This window comes from Salvia splendens, chromosome 14 (assembly GCF_004379255.2).
Source record: "Salvia splendens isolate huo1 chromosome 14, SspV2, whole genome shotgun sequence".
NCBI lineage: Eukaryota > Viridiplantae > Streptophyta > Magnoliopsida > Lamiales > Lamiaceae > Salvia > Salvia splendens.
Genome location: NC_056045.1, coordinates 568707 through 583671, shown reverse-complemented (window position 1 = coordinate 583671; position 14965 = coordinate 568707). Strand labels below are relative to the sequence as shown.

The window sequence follows — 14965 nt, the reverse complement described above, 5'->3', positions numbered from 1 at the left end:
TTTTACTTTTCCTTTTCCTTTTTGTAAGAACAAAAATTAAAGTGAAAAAGAGTAAAGACAAAGGGATGGATGACATAACGGCGTTAGAGTGTCCACTATTAAGAGCGTCCACTATAAGGTGGACGCGGCTATAGCCGCGAGCGGGGCGGAAGCGGGGCGGTAGGCGCGGCTATTATAGTGGAGGGGGTGTCCGCGGCGAGGGTGGACGCGGCTGGTGGGGGGGAGGGCGGCGGACGAGGCTTCGCCGCGAGTGGGGCGAGGACGCGGCGGGGTGGCTATAGCCGCGCCTATAGGGCGGCGCCTATAGTACCACGAAGATTAGCCGCGGCGGTTGCGATTAGCCGCATGGTTTGAAATTTTTTTTTTTTTCGTTTTTCATATCTATATAAATACCACTCTCCCTCCTCCCCCACTCCCATTTTCACAACATCCATACACCCACTTTCTACAAAAACACTCTCTACAAAATGCATCGAGAAGACGACGAATCACCCGACACTGAGGAATCAGCAGATTTGAATTTTACCGGTATGCAATACAACGAATATTCGGCCTAATTACCTCGTATTCTAGTTATTTACACTGCGATTATTTAAATTACACTTGATTGAAACTAAAAAATATTTAAAAATGAAAATTGATTATAAAATTTTGGGGCTATTGGAGTTGTCCACTATAGTGGCGGAAATAGAATTTTGGGGCTATGGACAAAAAATTGGGGCTATGGACAAAAAACTGGGGCGGGGCTATTGGGCGTGTCCACCTTATAGTGGACACCCTAAGGCGGACACGCCCAATAGCCCCGCTCCAGTTTTTGTCCATAGCCCCAGTTTTATTGTCCATAGCCCCAAAATTCTATTTCCGCCACTATAGTGGACACCTCCAATAGCCCCCAAATTTTAAAATCAACTTTCATTTTATAATGTTTCAAGTAATTATGAACAAATTTATCGGGCTATACGTAATTAGAAGAACACGACTAGGGCTGATAATTCGGTCATCGGTTAGTCGGTTAACCGATGACCGAACCGAACACCTCGGTTCTCGGTTAACCGAGAACCGCCCCATCTCGGTTATCGGTTAATTTCGGTTCCCATCTTCAAGTGTTGATCGGTGATCGGTTAGAACCGATAACCGATCGGTGTGACCGAATTTAGGACCGAAAAACTGATTAAATACCAAAAACGCAATGTAGCGCAAGTGGTGGCTAGGCTGGGAATTTTTCGTATGAAATGTCCAGGGATCGATCCCTATGAACTGCAAAAACTTTTTTTTAATTTGGTTCCGGTTCGGTAATTGGAACCGAACCGACCCTATTCGGTTAGGAACCGAACCGAACCGAGGCCAATTCGGTTTCAGTTCCGGTGCTTCAATTTCGGTTCCTTTTGATTTCGGTTAACCGGGTATTCGGTTCGGTTAGAACCGAACCGACCGAATACCCTGCGCTAAACACGACTATACGAAGTAGTGAGATAAATTTTTATAGATATAGAGTTGTCTCTCCACAAATTGTTCATTTCCGACCCCAAATTGTAGTGAGAGAAATTTTTATAGATATAGAATTGGAATGGTGTGAAAATAATGAATAGAGTGGGATGTATTTATAGGTGAATTGAAATGTAAAAATAATAATAAAAAAAATTCGGCTATAGCCGTGGCGGTCAGCGCCGCCACTATAGGCGCCGCGGCTATAGCTGCGTCCTCGCCCATCTCGCCGTGTCCTCGCCCCGGAGCCGGCTGATGCCCGTCCGCCCCCCTACCGCCCCGATTTCGCCGTCCGCCCGCGCCCTCCACTATAGCCGCCCGCCCGTGGACGCGGCTATAGCCGCGTCCATGCCATAGTGGACACCCCTAGGGTGTCCACTGTGGGGTGCCCGCGGCTATAGCCGCGGGTTGGGGCGGAGGGCGGGCGGTCCATAGTGGCGGAGGTGTCCGCCCACGGGGCGGACGACGAATTTGGGGCGGTGGGCGGCGGACGACGGATAGGCGAGTTTGGGGCGAGGACCCGGCGGATAGGCCGGGCGCCTATAGTGGAGCGGTGGGCGGACACGGCGGTAGGGCGGCGAATTTTTTAATTTTAATTTTAATTTTAATTTTAATTTCTTCACGTATATTCGTTTTCTTCTAATTACGTATAGTCCGATAAATTTATTCATAATTGCTTGAAACATTAAAATAAAAATTTTGGGGCTATTGGTGTCCACCATAGTGGGCAGAAATAAAATTTTGGAGCTATAGATCGGTTATAAATCGGTTATACGATATCTCTATTATACTGAAACACTTGATAGTAAATACCCAAAATAAATAGAAGTTTATACAATGCTGGATATCTTTACAACATTGAAATAACCCTTGATGATAATAGATATCGAAATAAATTGAACTTGTAATCAATATACAGTATGTATTTTGTTTTCTCTATCTCTAAAATTAGTTAACTATAGTCACGCAGCTCATGCGGGCTTGGACCGCAGGAGTATGAGTTACACTTGTTGGCCCATTTAGGTCCATTCATTTCAGGCTGATGCCCAAACCAAATTCAAAGGGATACACAAAACAAGCGCGCATTTCAAAATTGTATTTCCCCGCCAAATTGAGCATCTCTTCTCTCTTTCTCACTCTCACACACAAGCAATCGCCCAGATGCAAAAATGCCGATCTCTTTCATCGCCGTCCAGTGTTTCGAGTGCTCCACCATGCAGGCAATCTCTCTCTCTCTCTCTCTCTGTTGTGTGTGAAGATGAAAATTAGAGAAATGTGGAAGCAGGTGAAGCAGCAGAAGAAGAGCAGCAACAAATGGATCTGCGTGGTGTGCAATCCGTGCAGAAGGTGTTCGCGCAGTCGTTCATGGCCAAGGACTTGCGCAAAGTCGTCCAGAGTTTCAATATGTCTCGCCAAATTTCCGATCAGCAGCATCCGATCTCCGGAGAAGAGCCTCAAATCTCCGCCGACTCTCCAAAAAAGGAAGAGCAGAAGAGGAAAAGGAGCGATTGGGCGGAGTACATTGATAGCGACGATCAGGAGGAATGCTCTGCTAAATTCGAGCTCGGGATGAATTCTGCACAAGGTGTTCGATGAAATGGTTACAAGAGCAATCGCTCGATTTGTGATTTTGCTGTTTTTTTTTGTTTGTGTTTTTTGATTTTTGAATTAAGCAGGGGATTGTGGAATCGAGCCATTGGTTGTGACGGAGTTGCCGAATGCGACGTTCTCGAAGCCTAAAGTGAGGAACTACTCTTGCAGAGCCCGCAGAGGGGGAAAGCTTTTGAGTCCAAACAGAAGAGATGGCAAAGTGCAGCAAAATGAAGGTAAATTTAGGAAAATTCTTCGCAGTTATGAATTTTGAGATGGAAATTCAAGTTATTCTCATTATCATCTAATGATTTGCAACGGGTATGAAGAATAAAATACATATTCATGGATGAAATTATGAGTTAGGGACAAAAGAGCAGCTCTAAACTCTTTTAAATTATGAATTTTTGCTCAATGAAACTGCGTTTTTTTGAGTAAGTGTTTTTTAACAATTGATGTTTTTGTACAGATTTGGGAAGCAATTCCAATATGGTAAACGCTAAAGACAAGGGTTTGGATTCGAAATGGAACAGTTTCATGGCACAAATTCGAGAAAAACGCGATTTAGTTGGGGGAGAGAAACCAGAGAAACTCGATTCAGCTGGCAAGAACACGGTTTCGAAGTGGAATAGCTACATAACTGCAGAGGACGAGGACGAGGATCATCGGGCCTCGAAGAGTATTGAGAAGAGAAAAGATGGCGAAGATCATCTCTTACAGTTGTGGATGAACGATGAGAGATTAGAGGAAGATATCCACCCTGATTTCCTCTGAAAATTCATACACATTCAACAGGTTAAACATCCTGTTTGCTATTATCTGCTTATTTTTAACCAATTTTGGAGTTTAAAATATGACGTGAGCCTTGCCCGTAACCAATACGAAACAGGTAGGGAATTATGTGATGGTTGAATGAACGATGCCTCGAACTGTAAATCAATAAACTATTTCAAAAATGAACATTTTGCTGTAAGTAATCGAAATGGCGTGTGCAAGAATAAACTTGACCCAAAACACATGAAAACTCTATTATCGAAATCCGGAAACAATCGATAATCTGAAGCCTTTTTATAGGCCTCGACTCCACAATAGATAAACTCGTAATGAAATCCTAATCTACTTGATAAACTCAAATATTAGAGTAAATCCTAAACTGAAATGAACCAATGATCTTCGAGATAAATACGAATCCTAATAAACTTAATTTAATCAATCTAAAACAATAAACTACTATCATTTTTTTCATGCAAGAGTCCTTTTTCATGTGAAATAGTTGCTCTTCTTGCAAACTTCCCGGCCCATCAACAAACTGCACTTCCACTTGGGCCAACATGCATCTCCCCGTTGATACTTCCTTCGCACAACGCGCACTTTCCGATCCCATCTTCTCCCCGCACAAATTTGCGAGCTCGACGAAAAGCATCCATCGGTTTGAACTAGTTTTGATCGGTTTTCGAGCACGTGTCAAAATAAATATAGAAAATAATCACTCAATAAGCCCTAGCAAAAACGGAAATTAATATATATATCTAGACAGGGACTAAGGCTAGGTAAGCAGCAACAAAAAAGAATATTGAGTTTAGAATAAATAAAGACCTTAGCAAAGGCAAAAAAATGGGTGGTTTGCTTATTGGTTTTAAGACAAGGAGCCAAGTTGATCGCCGATGTCGGACCCGCTCGATGCCAAACGGAGCACGTTCATCGCCTCGACGACTTTCTTCTTGAGGGCGTCCGGTGACTCTATCAGGTGAAGCACCTCTGTTTGGTCCATCTCAAGTAGCATGCCAGTGACTTTTCCTGCGTGGTTGCGCTCAAGACGCTCGACCAGAGGGTAGAGTTGTTCGCCGAGCATCTGCAGTGTTTGGATCAATGAGACGAAAAGGGTAGGAAAGGAGATGGTGCGTTGGAAATGGACTAACCATGCGCTGATTTTCTGGTGAAGCAGACGCCAAGGCTGATGCGAGGGTCGGTCGAGGCAATGGCAGTGAAATCGGGCCGTCTAGAGAAGCTCCCGATGCTGGAGATGATGCATCAAGAGGTAGTGGCATCATTGGTCCCATTAGGCCTTGAGGAACCATGGAGGGGTTGATGCCGTTTCGCGCATTCGGCATGTATCTGTTGAAACCTTGATTTGAGTACATCTGTACACAAATGCACATATAAGAACAAACCATCGTTGAAGTGATATGTGATGGACATACAAACCTGTTGCTGAGGCTGTGGAGAATTTGCACCTCTCCTAGGATCCGGCCGGGGACCGGGCTGAGTTTGCTGCTGAAGTTGGAATGGCATGACGAAATTTGATGGGACTCCCGGCTGTAGAGCAGGCATGTGCTGCTGCTGAAATCCATACCCGGGCGTCTGAGGGATGAGCCCGGGACCAACTTGACCGAAGTAAACTTGCTGATGAGCAAGCCTCGGTGAGCTGGAGTGGAACCCCGGCATAAGTGGAGACATGCTGCCAGAGGATCGCGTCTGAGCAAAATGTGCCTGAGCAGAGCAAGACGCAGAATGATCTTGCAACGAGATTATCATACACGAAAAGTATGCATACTATGCAAAGGTAGTGCATTTACCTGCAACCAAGCTTTCCTTTCATCTTTTCTTTGAGCCACTGCAACATATAAAGGTTTCCTCCCAATAATCTTCCCATTCATTTCATTCAACTGCAATGTAATGAAGAGCTCTAAACAATTTAACAAAAAATAAACTGAAATGTAATGACAACAACAACTTAGGTTCGGTAGATAAAAGGCATAGTGCACCAAATGAACTCCAATAAAAGCTTTAAATCTAAAAACACATGATTGATGAATCGCCTCACAGCTTTATTCGCTTCTTCAGGACTCGCGAATGCCACAAAACCCGAACCTTTGCTCAGTCCATTCAAATCCCGCACGAGCTAACAGAGGCAGAAAACATATTAGCAACATTGAAAACTATAATTTCAAATCTATGCGTCTTAAAAAGTACTACCTTGCTTGATGTAATGTTTCCAAACTCTGAAAATAGTTCCTTCAGTCTCTCTTCATTCACACTATCATCGAGATTCTTCAAATAAAGGTTAGCACCCTTTAATTTCTCGAACCTACTATTCCTCTCCTGCTCGAACTGAGACTTGAGTTCCGCCTCTCTTTCCGCCTTCTTCTCAGCCCTTGCAACATACAACACCTTATCATCTGATGAGGATCCGTTCAGATTCTCAACTGCAGCAGCTGCAGAATCAGGGCTCTCGAAATTCACGAAGCCAAAGCATTTCGACTTCCCATTGCCATCTTTCATAATCACCGCGCTAGTGATCCCTCCAAACTTATCGAACATTTTCCTAAGGCTCTCATCCGTGGCGCTCTCAGACAGGTTTTTCACGTAAACATTCGTGAACTTTGGCGATCCTTTCCCCCGGTTCCTCTCCTGTCGACGCACAAAAATCCCCACGTACACTTTCTTGTCGTTTATCAACATGCCATTCAGCCTTTGGATGGCGTTTTGCGCGGCTTCCTCCTTGTCGAACTGCACGAAGCCATAGCCCCTCGAGTTCTCGTTGTGATCGACTGCGATCTTGCAAGAGAGCACAGTTCCGAAGGCAGAGAAGGTCTCGAAGAGCGCCTTTGTGTCGATTGTTTGATCCAGATTCTTGATGAAGAGATTAGCATATCCACTTTTACGGAGGCTAGGATCTCTGTGAGAGAACATGATCCGGATTGGCTTTCCATTGACATGAGTGAAATTCAAAGCATCTTTTGCATTAGAAGCTGCACATTATCACAATTTTAAGCCATCCAACATAAAACATTTCAATCAGGAATTGTATCTATCATCACTTATAAGCTGCTAAATGAGAATCATAATTCATAAGGAAATACGAATTGGAAAATTGTACACACACAGTTCATTCAGATTGGGGATCTGAATAATCAAATCACACCATCATCACTAATAATTCAATGATATTCCAACAACAAAAAAATATGTGGAGTAATGAATTGGAGATGCATGCTAATGAAAAAACAGAATGAATTGCGATCACCGTCGATCGGAGAATTGAAATTGACGTAGGCATATCCGAGCGACGATCGGCGCGTCACATCTCTGCAAATCCTGACGGAGGCGACAGGCGCAACGTGGCTGAACAGATCGTAGAGCTTGCTCTCGTCGACCGCGGCGTCCAGATCGCCGACGTAGAGCGACGAGTTAGGGAAAACAGCGGCCGGCAGAGTCACCGCCGGAGCTGCCGCCATCAACGCCGGTGGCGGAATCGCCGTCGCCGCCATGCCGAAAGCCTAACTCTGATCTAGGATTACGATCGACAGCTGGTAAGGGTGTAGGAATCACATGTGATCTAGAATTACGATCGATTGGAATAATGAGCCTCTCATCTCTCTCTAAAATTCCAAAATTTGAAGGTGATTTGGTGTTTTATACGGTTGAGGTGTCTGTTTTAGTTGTAACTAACTGATTCAAACAAGAAAGCAGCGTGCGGCTGGGGAGTGATGACATGGCATTCTGTTGCGTTTAATTCGTGAGTTTGTTGTTTTTCTATTGGGATATAGTCAAATTATGATTATTACTCATTTTAATAACCTATTATTTTATACTATATTTTATTTACAATCTCAAATAAATTGGGTTAATCATAATATTTTCAACTTTAAAATTCTTATCAGATAATTCAGTTTCTAGTATAACATTGATGATATGATCTGCGGATATAAATGAAATGTGGAAGAATCAAGAATGTACAGATGTGCTTTCAGTCACGCCAAAATTGCAAAATTGACGATGATAGATTTGATAAAAGATTAGATATAAAATTGATGGTGTTTTACAAAGATTGAGATAAACAGTATTACCAAATTTAGGTAACATTTTATATGTGTCCCTTTTGATAAAAACTAGTTTACTTGTGGAGAGGAGAGGAGAGGAGAGGAGGGAAAAATCATTAGTCATGGAAATGTGGATAATGGTTGCAATGCAAAGGGAAGTCTGGAGAGTATATCTATACTCATTTCTGGTGGTAGCTCTCCAAAGCAATCCAAACCATTAATGCAATTCATCTCTGTTGATGACATGCTTCATTCAACACTGCCCGTTTTTTATTTTATATTAATAATTCATCTAACTAGGCAAGGGAACAATATAGAGATATAGAAATCGAGAGAGATATTTGTGCACAATTAAAGTTTAGTAATGAATTTGATATAATAATACTCCATCCGTTTCTTAAAAATATGAAATTTCAAAATAACAAAAAGTTTTAACTTTTAATACTACAAAATTGGTAAAGTAAAAAAGATAGAAAGAAAAAACATGTTAGTGAAAAATAGGTTCTTCATTAGCAAGAAAAAAAATTCAAAAATGAAAAGCTCATATTTTAAGAGACAGAAAGGGTATAGTTTAATAACAAAACATGACTAAATAGTTTCATAAAAGAAAATGAATGACTAATTTCCCTAAATTAGTGATTAAGAAATTACGAAATACTAGTAGAAAAATTAAAAGGAGTGAATGATATCTTTGTCTTGGTGTTGGAACAAGGTTTTGAGTGAAACAAAAGTTGGATTGAAAGGGCATGCATAGGTATATTGTTGGTAGAGGGAGGCGAGAGCGCCATAGCCGATTTGAGTAGTTGAAGTGTTGTTGGTGTCGTAGTAATATCGTTTACCAAATCCTTCTCTAGATGCCATCAAGATTATGTTACCCTTACCCAAAACTTTGATTGGGAGAGACTTATATATATGCTTATCCTTAGGTATCCTACATACAAGGCTCCAATCCCCTTCTCCCTTCATTATCCATATTAGCATATCCACATTATGTCTTGAGGATTTTGCAGCATCACACACACACAAGCACTCCTCCAAAACACACACTCTCCTCAAGAAACAACCTATTCGAAGAGGACTGGGACTAGGCGGGCCCGGGAAACTGGTAAAAACCTCAGTTTCAAGATCGAAACAACAAATATTCACCATATCTTGTACCCAGTAAAGCTTTCCGTCCACGGATGCCCAATTTCTTCTACCCTGGACTCTACCGTTGCCTATGGGTGGGCTCGGGCCCACCCTCCACTGTCCTGTTCCTAGAGTGTATACATGATATTCGCAACACCCAGAGATGTAAACTAGTTTATACTGCTTGCTTTTTTTGCTCACCCCGAATCCGTAACTAACACTGCCATCCAGATAATTGGGGTGGAGGTCCACACACGAAGCGAACGGATCAGGGCAGAAAATTCTCACGAACTCACGAGTGACCGGATTGCATACGAAAAGGACTTCCGAACGAGGGCACAAAAGCAACATTAAACCCTTGACCGGCGAGCTATACGGGAGGAGGGGCTTACACTCGGCCAACGCGCCCGAGCGGCATATAGTGGTGCTGCTTCCGTATTCCTCCGACAATTTGTATGCTTTTGAACCTCCAAAGCTAGTCCGTACGAAGAAAGTGTCGCACTCGTGTTCGTGTTTGGAAAGATGGGCATCAACACACCCGTGAGACTCGACGATGATGAAGCGGCGAATTTTTGATGTTTGTAAATGCAGGAAATAAATGAAGATCAACACAGAGATTTTACGTGGTTCGATTTACTGAGGTAAATCTACGTCCACGGGGAGAAATGGGGGCAGGTTTGTATTGCTTGATCTGCGAATTACAGCTTACAACACTGGCCTGCTTTATGATATTCTCTCTAGAGAGCTTTACAGAAGTTAACAGAAAAATCAGAAGATCCTTTATCTATCTGACCTAGGTCCTATTTATATTTTGAACCAAGATCGTGGCATGCAGCATTTATTAGGTAGTGGATGTCGTGGAGATCGTGGCGACCTTGCATGGGTCCACTATCCTGCCTGAGTTAATGACTGCTTGACACCACTAAAATAGATCGTCGGTGTAGCGGAGGTGGAAATCTTGCATGAGTCCACTATCTCCTAGTTCGGTCGAATACTGAGACCGAACTGCTGAAATTATTGCCGAGCAGCTTTTGCCGATCTGAGAGTAGAGCTTGATGCCGACAAGAGAGCAGAGCTTGATTAGTTGGCTTTTACCGAGCTATAGGCTAGGGCCGAACTCTTTGGTTGTGCCGAACTGAACTCTTGGCCGAACTGAACTCTTTCTTGGGCTTTGGGCTAGCCGAGCTGTCCCTGCTATTGGGCTTGTTTAGTTCGTACTCCATCACTACCCCCCCCGAAAAGCGAAGTGAATTACTTCGGCGAAGCGAGTCACTTCGGCATTCTGGATAAAGGTACGGGGTAAGTTGATGTTTGTCTTTGGTCTGATGAAATAAACATCTTTGTCCGGACTTGGCTTTGGTCTGATGAAATAAACATCTTTGTCCGGACTTGGCTTGTCGGTCTGATGAAATAAACATCTTTGTCCGGACTTGGCTTGTCGGTCTGATGAAATAAACATCTTTGTCCGGACTTGGCTTGTCGGTCTGATGAAATAAACATCTTTGACCGGACTCGTCTTTGGTCTGATGAAATAAACATCTTTGACCGGACTCGTCTTTGGTCTGATGAAATAAACATCTTTGACCGGACTCGTCTTTGGTCTGATGAAATAAACATCTTTGACCGGACTCGTCTTTGGTCTGATGAAATAAACATCTTTGACCGGACTCGTCTTTGGTCTGATGAAATAAACATCTTTGACCGGACTCGTCTTTGGTCTGATGAAATAAACATCTTTGTCCGGACTTGGCTTGTCGGTCTGATGAAATAAACATCTTTGTCCGGACTTGGCTTGTCGGTCTGATGAAATAAACATCTTTGACCGGACTCGTCTTTGGTCTGATGAAATAAACATCTTTGACCGGACTCGTCTTTGGTCTGATGAAATAAACATCTTTGACCGGACTCGTCTTGTGTTCTAATTTGGCGATTTTTGTCGCCGGGATCGAACTTTCCCTTGTCCTAATTCGGCGAGTTTTATCGCGTGGATCGGACTTTCCCAGTTAACCGAAGTGGTCTTATGCAGTAAACCTCTTTGACTAGACATGGTTGTCCTCGGTCTTATGAGGTAAACTGCTTTGACCGAACTTGGTCGTCCTAATTCGGCGAGTTTTATCGCGTGGATCGGACTTTCCCTAGTCGTAATTCAGGCAAGTTTTATCGCGAGAATCAGACTTTTGTTGCAGTTCGTTTCAGACGAAGTGCTTGATTCTTAAGCCGAATTGTGGTCTTGTATCTTCTGTAGAAGCTTGGACTTCGCAATCGTTGGCTTATCGCAGCTCGTTTCAGACGAACTGCTTGTTTAAGCTGAATTGTGGTCTTGTATCTTCTGTAGAAGCTTTGACTCACAATTGTTGGCTTGTTGCAGCTCGTTTCAGACGAACTGCTTGTTTAAGCTGAATTGTGGTCTTGTATCTTCTGTAGAAGCTTTGACTCACAATTGTTGGCTTGTTGCAGCTCGTTTCAGACGAACTGCTTGTTTAAGCTGAATTGTGGTCTTGTATCTTCTGTAGAAGCTTTGACTCACAATTGTTGGCTTGTTGCAGCTCGTTTCAGACGAACTGCTTGTTTAAGCTGAATTGTGGTCTTGTATCTTCTGTAGAAGCTTTGACTCACAATTGTGTGCTTGTATTTGTTCTAAGAAGGGGATCAGCCTTCGAAGAACAAGATACCTCAGTTATATTTGTAAGAGACGACACTCACATAGACAGACACAACGTACGTAGAGACAAGAACAAGTAAAAAACAAAGAAAACACATAAGACTGACTGAACTGTCTCTTACAAATGGAACTTTTTGAGGTTGGAAATATGCCATGCTCGGGGCATTTATTCTCCTGACTTGAGAGTCAATTTATAAGACCCTTTGCCGAGGACTTCTGACACCCGATATGGAAATTTTTGATGGTGGGTTAGAGTTTGCCCAGCTTTTCTGCTCGGCCGACTTCGTTGTTTCTCAAGATGAGATCTCCCACTTGAAGTTGCAGCTTCTTCACCCTTTGGTTGTAATACCGGGCTACTTGCTCCTTGTACTTGGCTGCTTTTATGCAGGCCAGTTCTCTTCTTTCTTCGGCAAGATCTAGCTCGGCTCTCAGTCCGTCCTCCTTCAGTTCTGCTGAGAAGAAGTTTAGAGTTCGGAAACTGGGTATGCCGATCTCAACCGGAATTACGGCTTCAGGGACGATTTAGTCTTCCCGGCAGGGAAAGCATCAATGGTCAGGATTACTCCATCATATTGTTGCTCGTCATCGTCTTCGGGATCCCGTTGCCTTTTCGGATTCTGAGGAAAGCAGCTCGTACCCCTCTGCTTTTTGTTTTTTGTTTTTCGGCTGCTTGCTTTGGTATTTTTTTAGCGTTCCTGTTTTCACAAGAACATCAATATCTGCAGCCAAATTTCGGCACTCCTCGGTATCGTGACCGTGGGTTTGATGGAAGGAGCAATATGCGTCAAGACTTCGGCGTGTGGCCGATTTCGTCATCCGTTTTGGTTTTTCGAACATTTCGGAATGTAGTTCGAAAATTTCCGCTCTTGACTTGTTCAACGGCACGAACTGTGCGGGTGGCGTCTCAGGATTGAGACGTGGTCCCAATCTACTTCGTACCGGTGCCCTCTGAATTCTTTCAAAAGGAGTTCGGCGAGGAAGAACATGTCGGGGGTGAGGATTCTCTCTCCTGGAGGACACGTCACTACTGCGGTAGTGACTTTCATGTCTGAAGGAGGAGGGAGAATCCCCCGTTTTCTTCTCCGGCTGCTGGCTTTTTTGCAGGAAGGTTAAGAACTCCTCCTGCTTCTCGGCCAAAAACAGCTTGACAACCTCATTTAAATCGGGATGCTGGGAAGATTCTGTGCGATGACTCCTGGAGTGGCTTGCTCCTTCGTGAGAACTGGAAGTAGATGTCTCCCGAGGCCGTTTTTCAGACCTGCGAGCTAGACTTACTTCCTCACGGTTGTCACGGACAGAATTATGGGTGTTACGTGATCTGGAATGCATTTTTTTGGTGGAGGAGGATCAAAAACTCGCTTTATCACAAATTTGGTTCTCTGGTTCCCACAGACGGCGCCAGTGATGAAGCGGCGAATTTTTGATGTTTGTAAATGCAGGAAATAAATGAAGATCAACACAGAGATTTTACGTGGTTCGATTTACTGAGGTAAATCTACGTCCACGGGGAGAAATGGGGGCAGGTTTGTATTGCTTGATCTGCGAATTACAGCTTACAACACTGGCCTGCTTTATGATATTCTCTCTAGAGAGCTTTACAGAAGTTAACAGAAAAATCAGAAGATCCTTTATCTATCTGACCTAGGTCCTATTTATATTTTGAACCAAGATCGTGGCATGCAGCATTTATTAGGTAGTGGATGTCGTGGAGATCGTGGCGACCTTGCATGGGTCCACTATCCTGCCTGAGTTAATGACTGCTTGACACCACTAAAATAGATCGTCGGTGTAGCGGAGGTGGAAATCTTGCATGAGTCCACTATCTCCTAGTTCGGTCGAATACTGAGACCGAACTGCTGAAATTATTGCCGAGCAGCTTTTGCCGATCTGAGAGTAGAGCTTGATGCCGACAAGAGAGCAGAGCTTGATTAGTTGGCTTTTACCGAGCTATAGGCTAGGACCGAACTCTTTGGTTGTGCCGAACTGAACTCTTGGCCGAACTGAACTCTTTCTTGGGCTTTGGGCTAGCCGAGCTGTCCCTGCTATTGGGCTTGTTTAGTTCGTACTCCATCAGACGACATCGTGCCATGCCTTGGAGACGAGCTTGGACCGGGTAAAGGTTAGAATGGGAAGTCGGGAGAGTATATCTATAGTGATTTCTCGTGGTAGCTCTCCAACGAAATCGAAACCATTAATGCAATTCATCTCTGCTTTTTTCTTGTTTCATTCAACAATGCACCCTTTATTTATAATAATTCATGTAACTAGGAAAGGAAATAATATAGAATCGAATTTGGAGTTGATATTCTTTACTTGATTAGATATTTAGAATATTGTTATGTTATTCGTTTCCTTGCACGAAATTATTATTAGTTTACTATATGTTATATTATATATAATATATATTATATATAAATTATTTATTCTATTAATTTAATTTATTATATTATATAATATATATATATATATATATTCTTTTAATATATTCTACTATATAATATATACTATATGTATTATTAATTTTATATTATATATAAATATTCTATTAGTATATATAAAATAAAATAAAATACACATATATAAATATATATTTATATTATATTTATTTTTTTCAGGTTTATCGGTTTTTTTTCGGTTTTGTTCGGGTTTTTCAGTTTTTTAAGTTCGGTTTTTGGTTTTTCGGTTTCGGTTTTTCGAGTTCGGTTCGGTTTAGATTTTGAACTAAATTCGGTTTTTTGGTTTTGGCAAAAAACCGAACCGAAACCCGAATGCACACCCCTAGATGGGTCGAATGTTACGGACTCAATTCCCAAAGGACAACGAGTACGTTTGGGGCCGCTCGGAGTGGTGACCCACGGAGTGGTGGCCTGGCAAAGAATCCGCCGTGACCAACGAGAACTCGGAGTGGTGGCCTGGCAAAGAACCAGCCGTGACCAACGAGGACGTTGACCCTTAAAGGAGGGTCGAATGTTATGGACTCAATTTCCAGCCGTGACCAACGAGGACGTTGGCCTTAAAGGAGGGTCTAATGTTACAGACTCAATTCCCAAAGGAGGGTCGAATGTTACCGACTCAATTCCCACATCGGTTATTGACCAACGAGGACGTTGGCCCTTAAAGGAGGGTCGAATGTTATGGACTCAATTCTCAGCCGTGACCAACAAGGACGTTGGCCTTAAAGGAGGGTCTAATGTTACAGACTCAATTCCCAAAGGAGGGTCGAATGTTACGGACTCAATTCCCACATCAGTTGTTCTCACAACCGATGTGGGGTATA

General features: G+C 43.0%; 2 protein-coding genes and 1 pseudogene across 4 annotated transcripts; 1 reads left to right on the top strand and 2 right to left on the bottom strand.

Annotated features, from left to right (window-relative positions):
* The first annotated feature begins 2612 nt into the window (after window positions 1-2612).
* Window positions 2613-3915, top strand: LOC121766087 (annotated as a pseudogene).
* A 315-nt stretch (window positions 3916-4230) lies between these two features.
* LOC121766084 (polyadenylate-binding protein 5-like) lies at window positions 4231-7435 on the bottom strand. Of its 3 annotated transcripts, none has more exons than XM_042162426.1 (8): window positions 7103-7435; window positions 6052-6827; window positions 5900-5977; window positions 5652-5741; window positions 5281-5565; window positions 4995-5216; window positions 4672-4927; window positions 4231-4575 (listed from the first exon to the last, which is right to left on the bottom strand). In XM_042162426.1, the coding sequence occupies exons 1-7, from the start codon at window positions 7344-7346 to the stop codon at window positions 4712-4714; spliced, it is 1911 nt and encodes a 636-aa protein (XP_042018360.1). In that variant the 5' UTR covers window positions 7347-7435; the 3' UTR covers window positions 4231-4575; window positions 4672-4711. The 3 variants fall into 3 exon arrangements, with proteins under 3 accessions (XP_042018360.1, XP_042018359.1, XP_042018358.1); XM_042162425.1 differs by having other exon boundaries at window positions 4231-4511; XM_042162424.1 differs by lacking the exon at window positions 4231-4575 and having other exon boundaries at window positions 4577-4927.
* A 1132-nt stretch (window positions 7436-8567) lies between these two features.
* LOC121765575 (putative F-box protein At1g33530) lies at window positions 8568-13924 on the bottom strand. Its single transcript, XM_042161773.1, has 2 exons — window positions 13762-13924; window positions 8568-9575 (listed from the first exon to the last, which is right to left on the bottom strand). The coding sequence occupies exons 1-2, from the start codon at window positions 13891-13893 to the stop codon at window positions 8568-8570; spliced, it is 1140 nt and encodes a 379-aa protein (XP_042017707.1). The 5' UTR covers window positions 13894-13924.
* Between the last annotated feature and the right edge of the window lie 1041 nt (window positions 13925-14965).

Coding starts and splice junctions, on each gene's coding strand:
- LOC121766084 (XM_042162426.1), bottom strand. CDS start 7,346: ATGGCGGCGACGGCGATTCCGCCACCGGCGTTGATGGCGGCAGCTCCG. Junction 5,742..5,899: donor CTGAAGAAGCGAATAAAGCT/GTGAGGCGATTC, acceptor ATTACATTGCAG/TTGAATGAAATGAATGGGAA. Junction 5,566..5,651: donor AAAGGAAAGCTTGGTTGCAG/GTAAATGCACTA, acceptor TGCTCTGCTCAG/GCACATTTTGCTCAGACGCG.
- LOC121765575 (XM_042161773.1), bottom strand. CDS start 13,893: ATGAATTGCATTAATGGTTTCGATTTCGTTGGAGAGCTACCACGAGAA. Junction 9,576..13,761: donor AGGCATGGCACGATGTCGTC/TGATGGAGTACG, acceptor TTCATCATCGTC/GAGTCTCACGGGTGTGTTGA.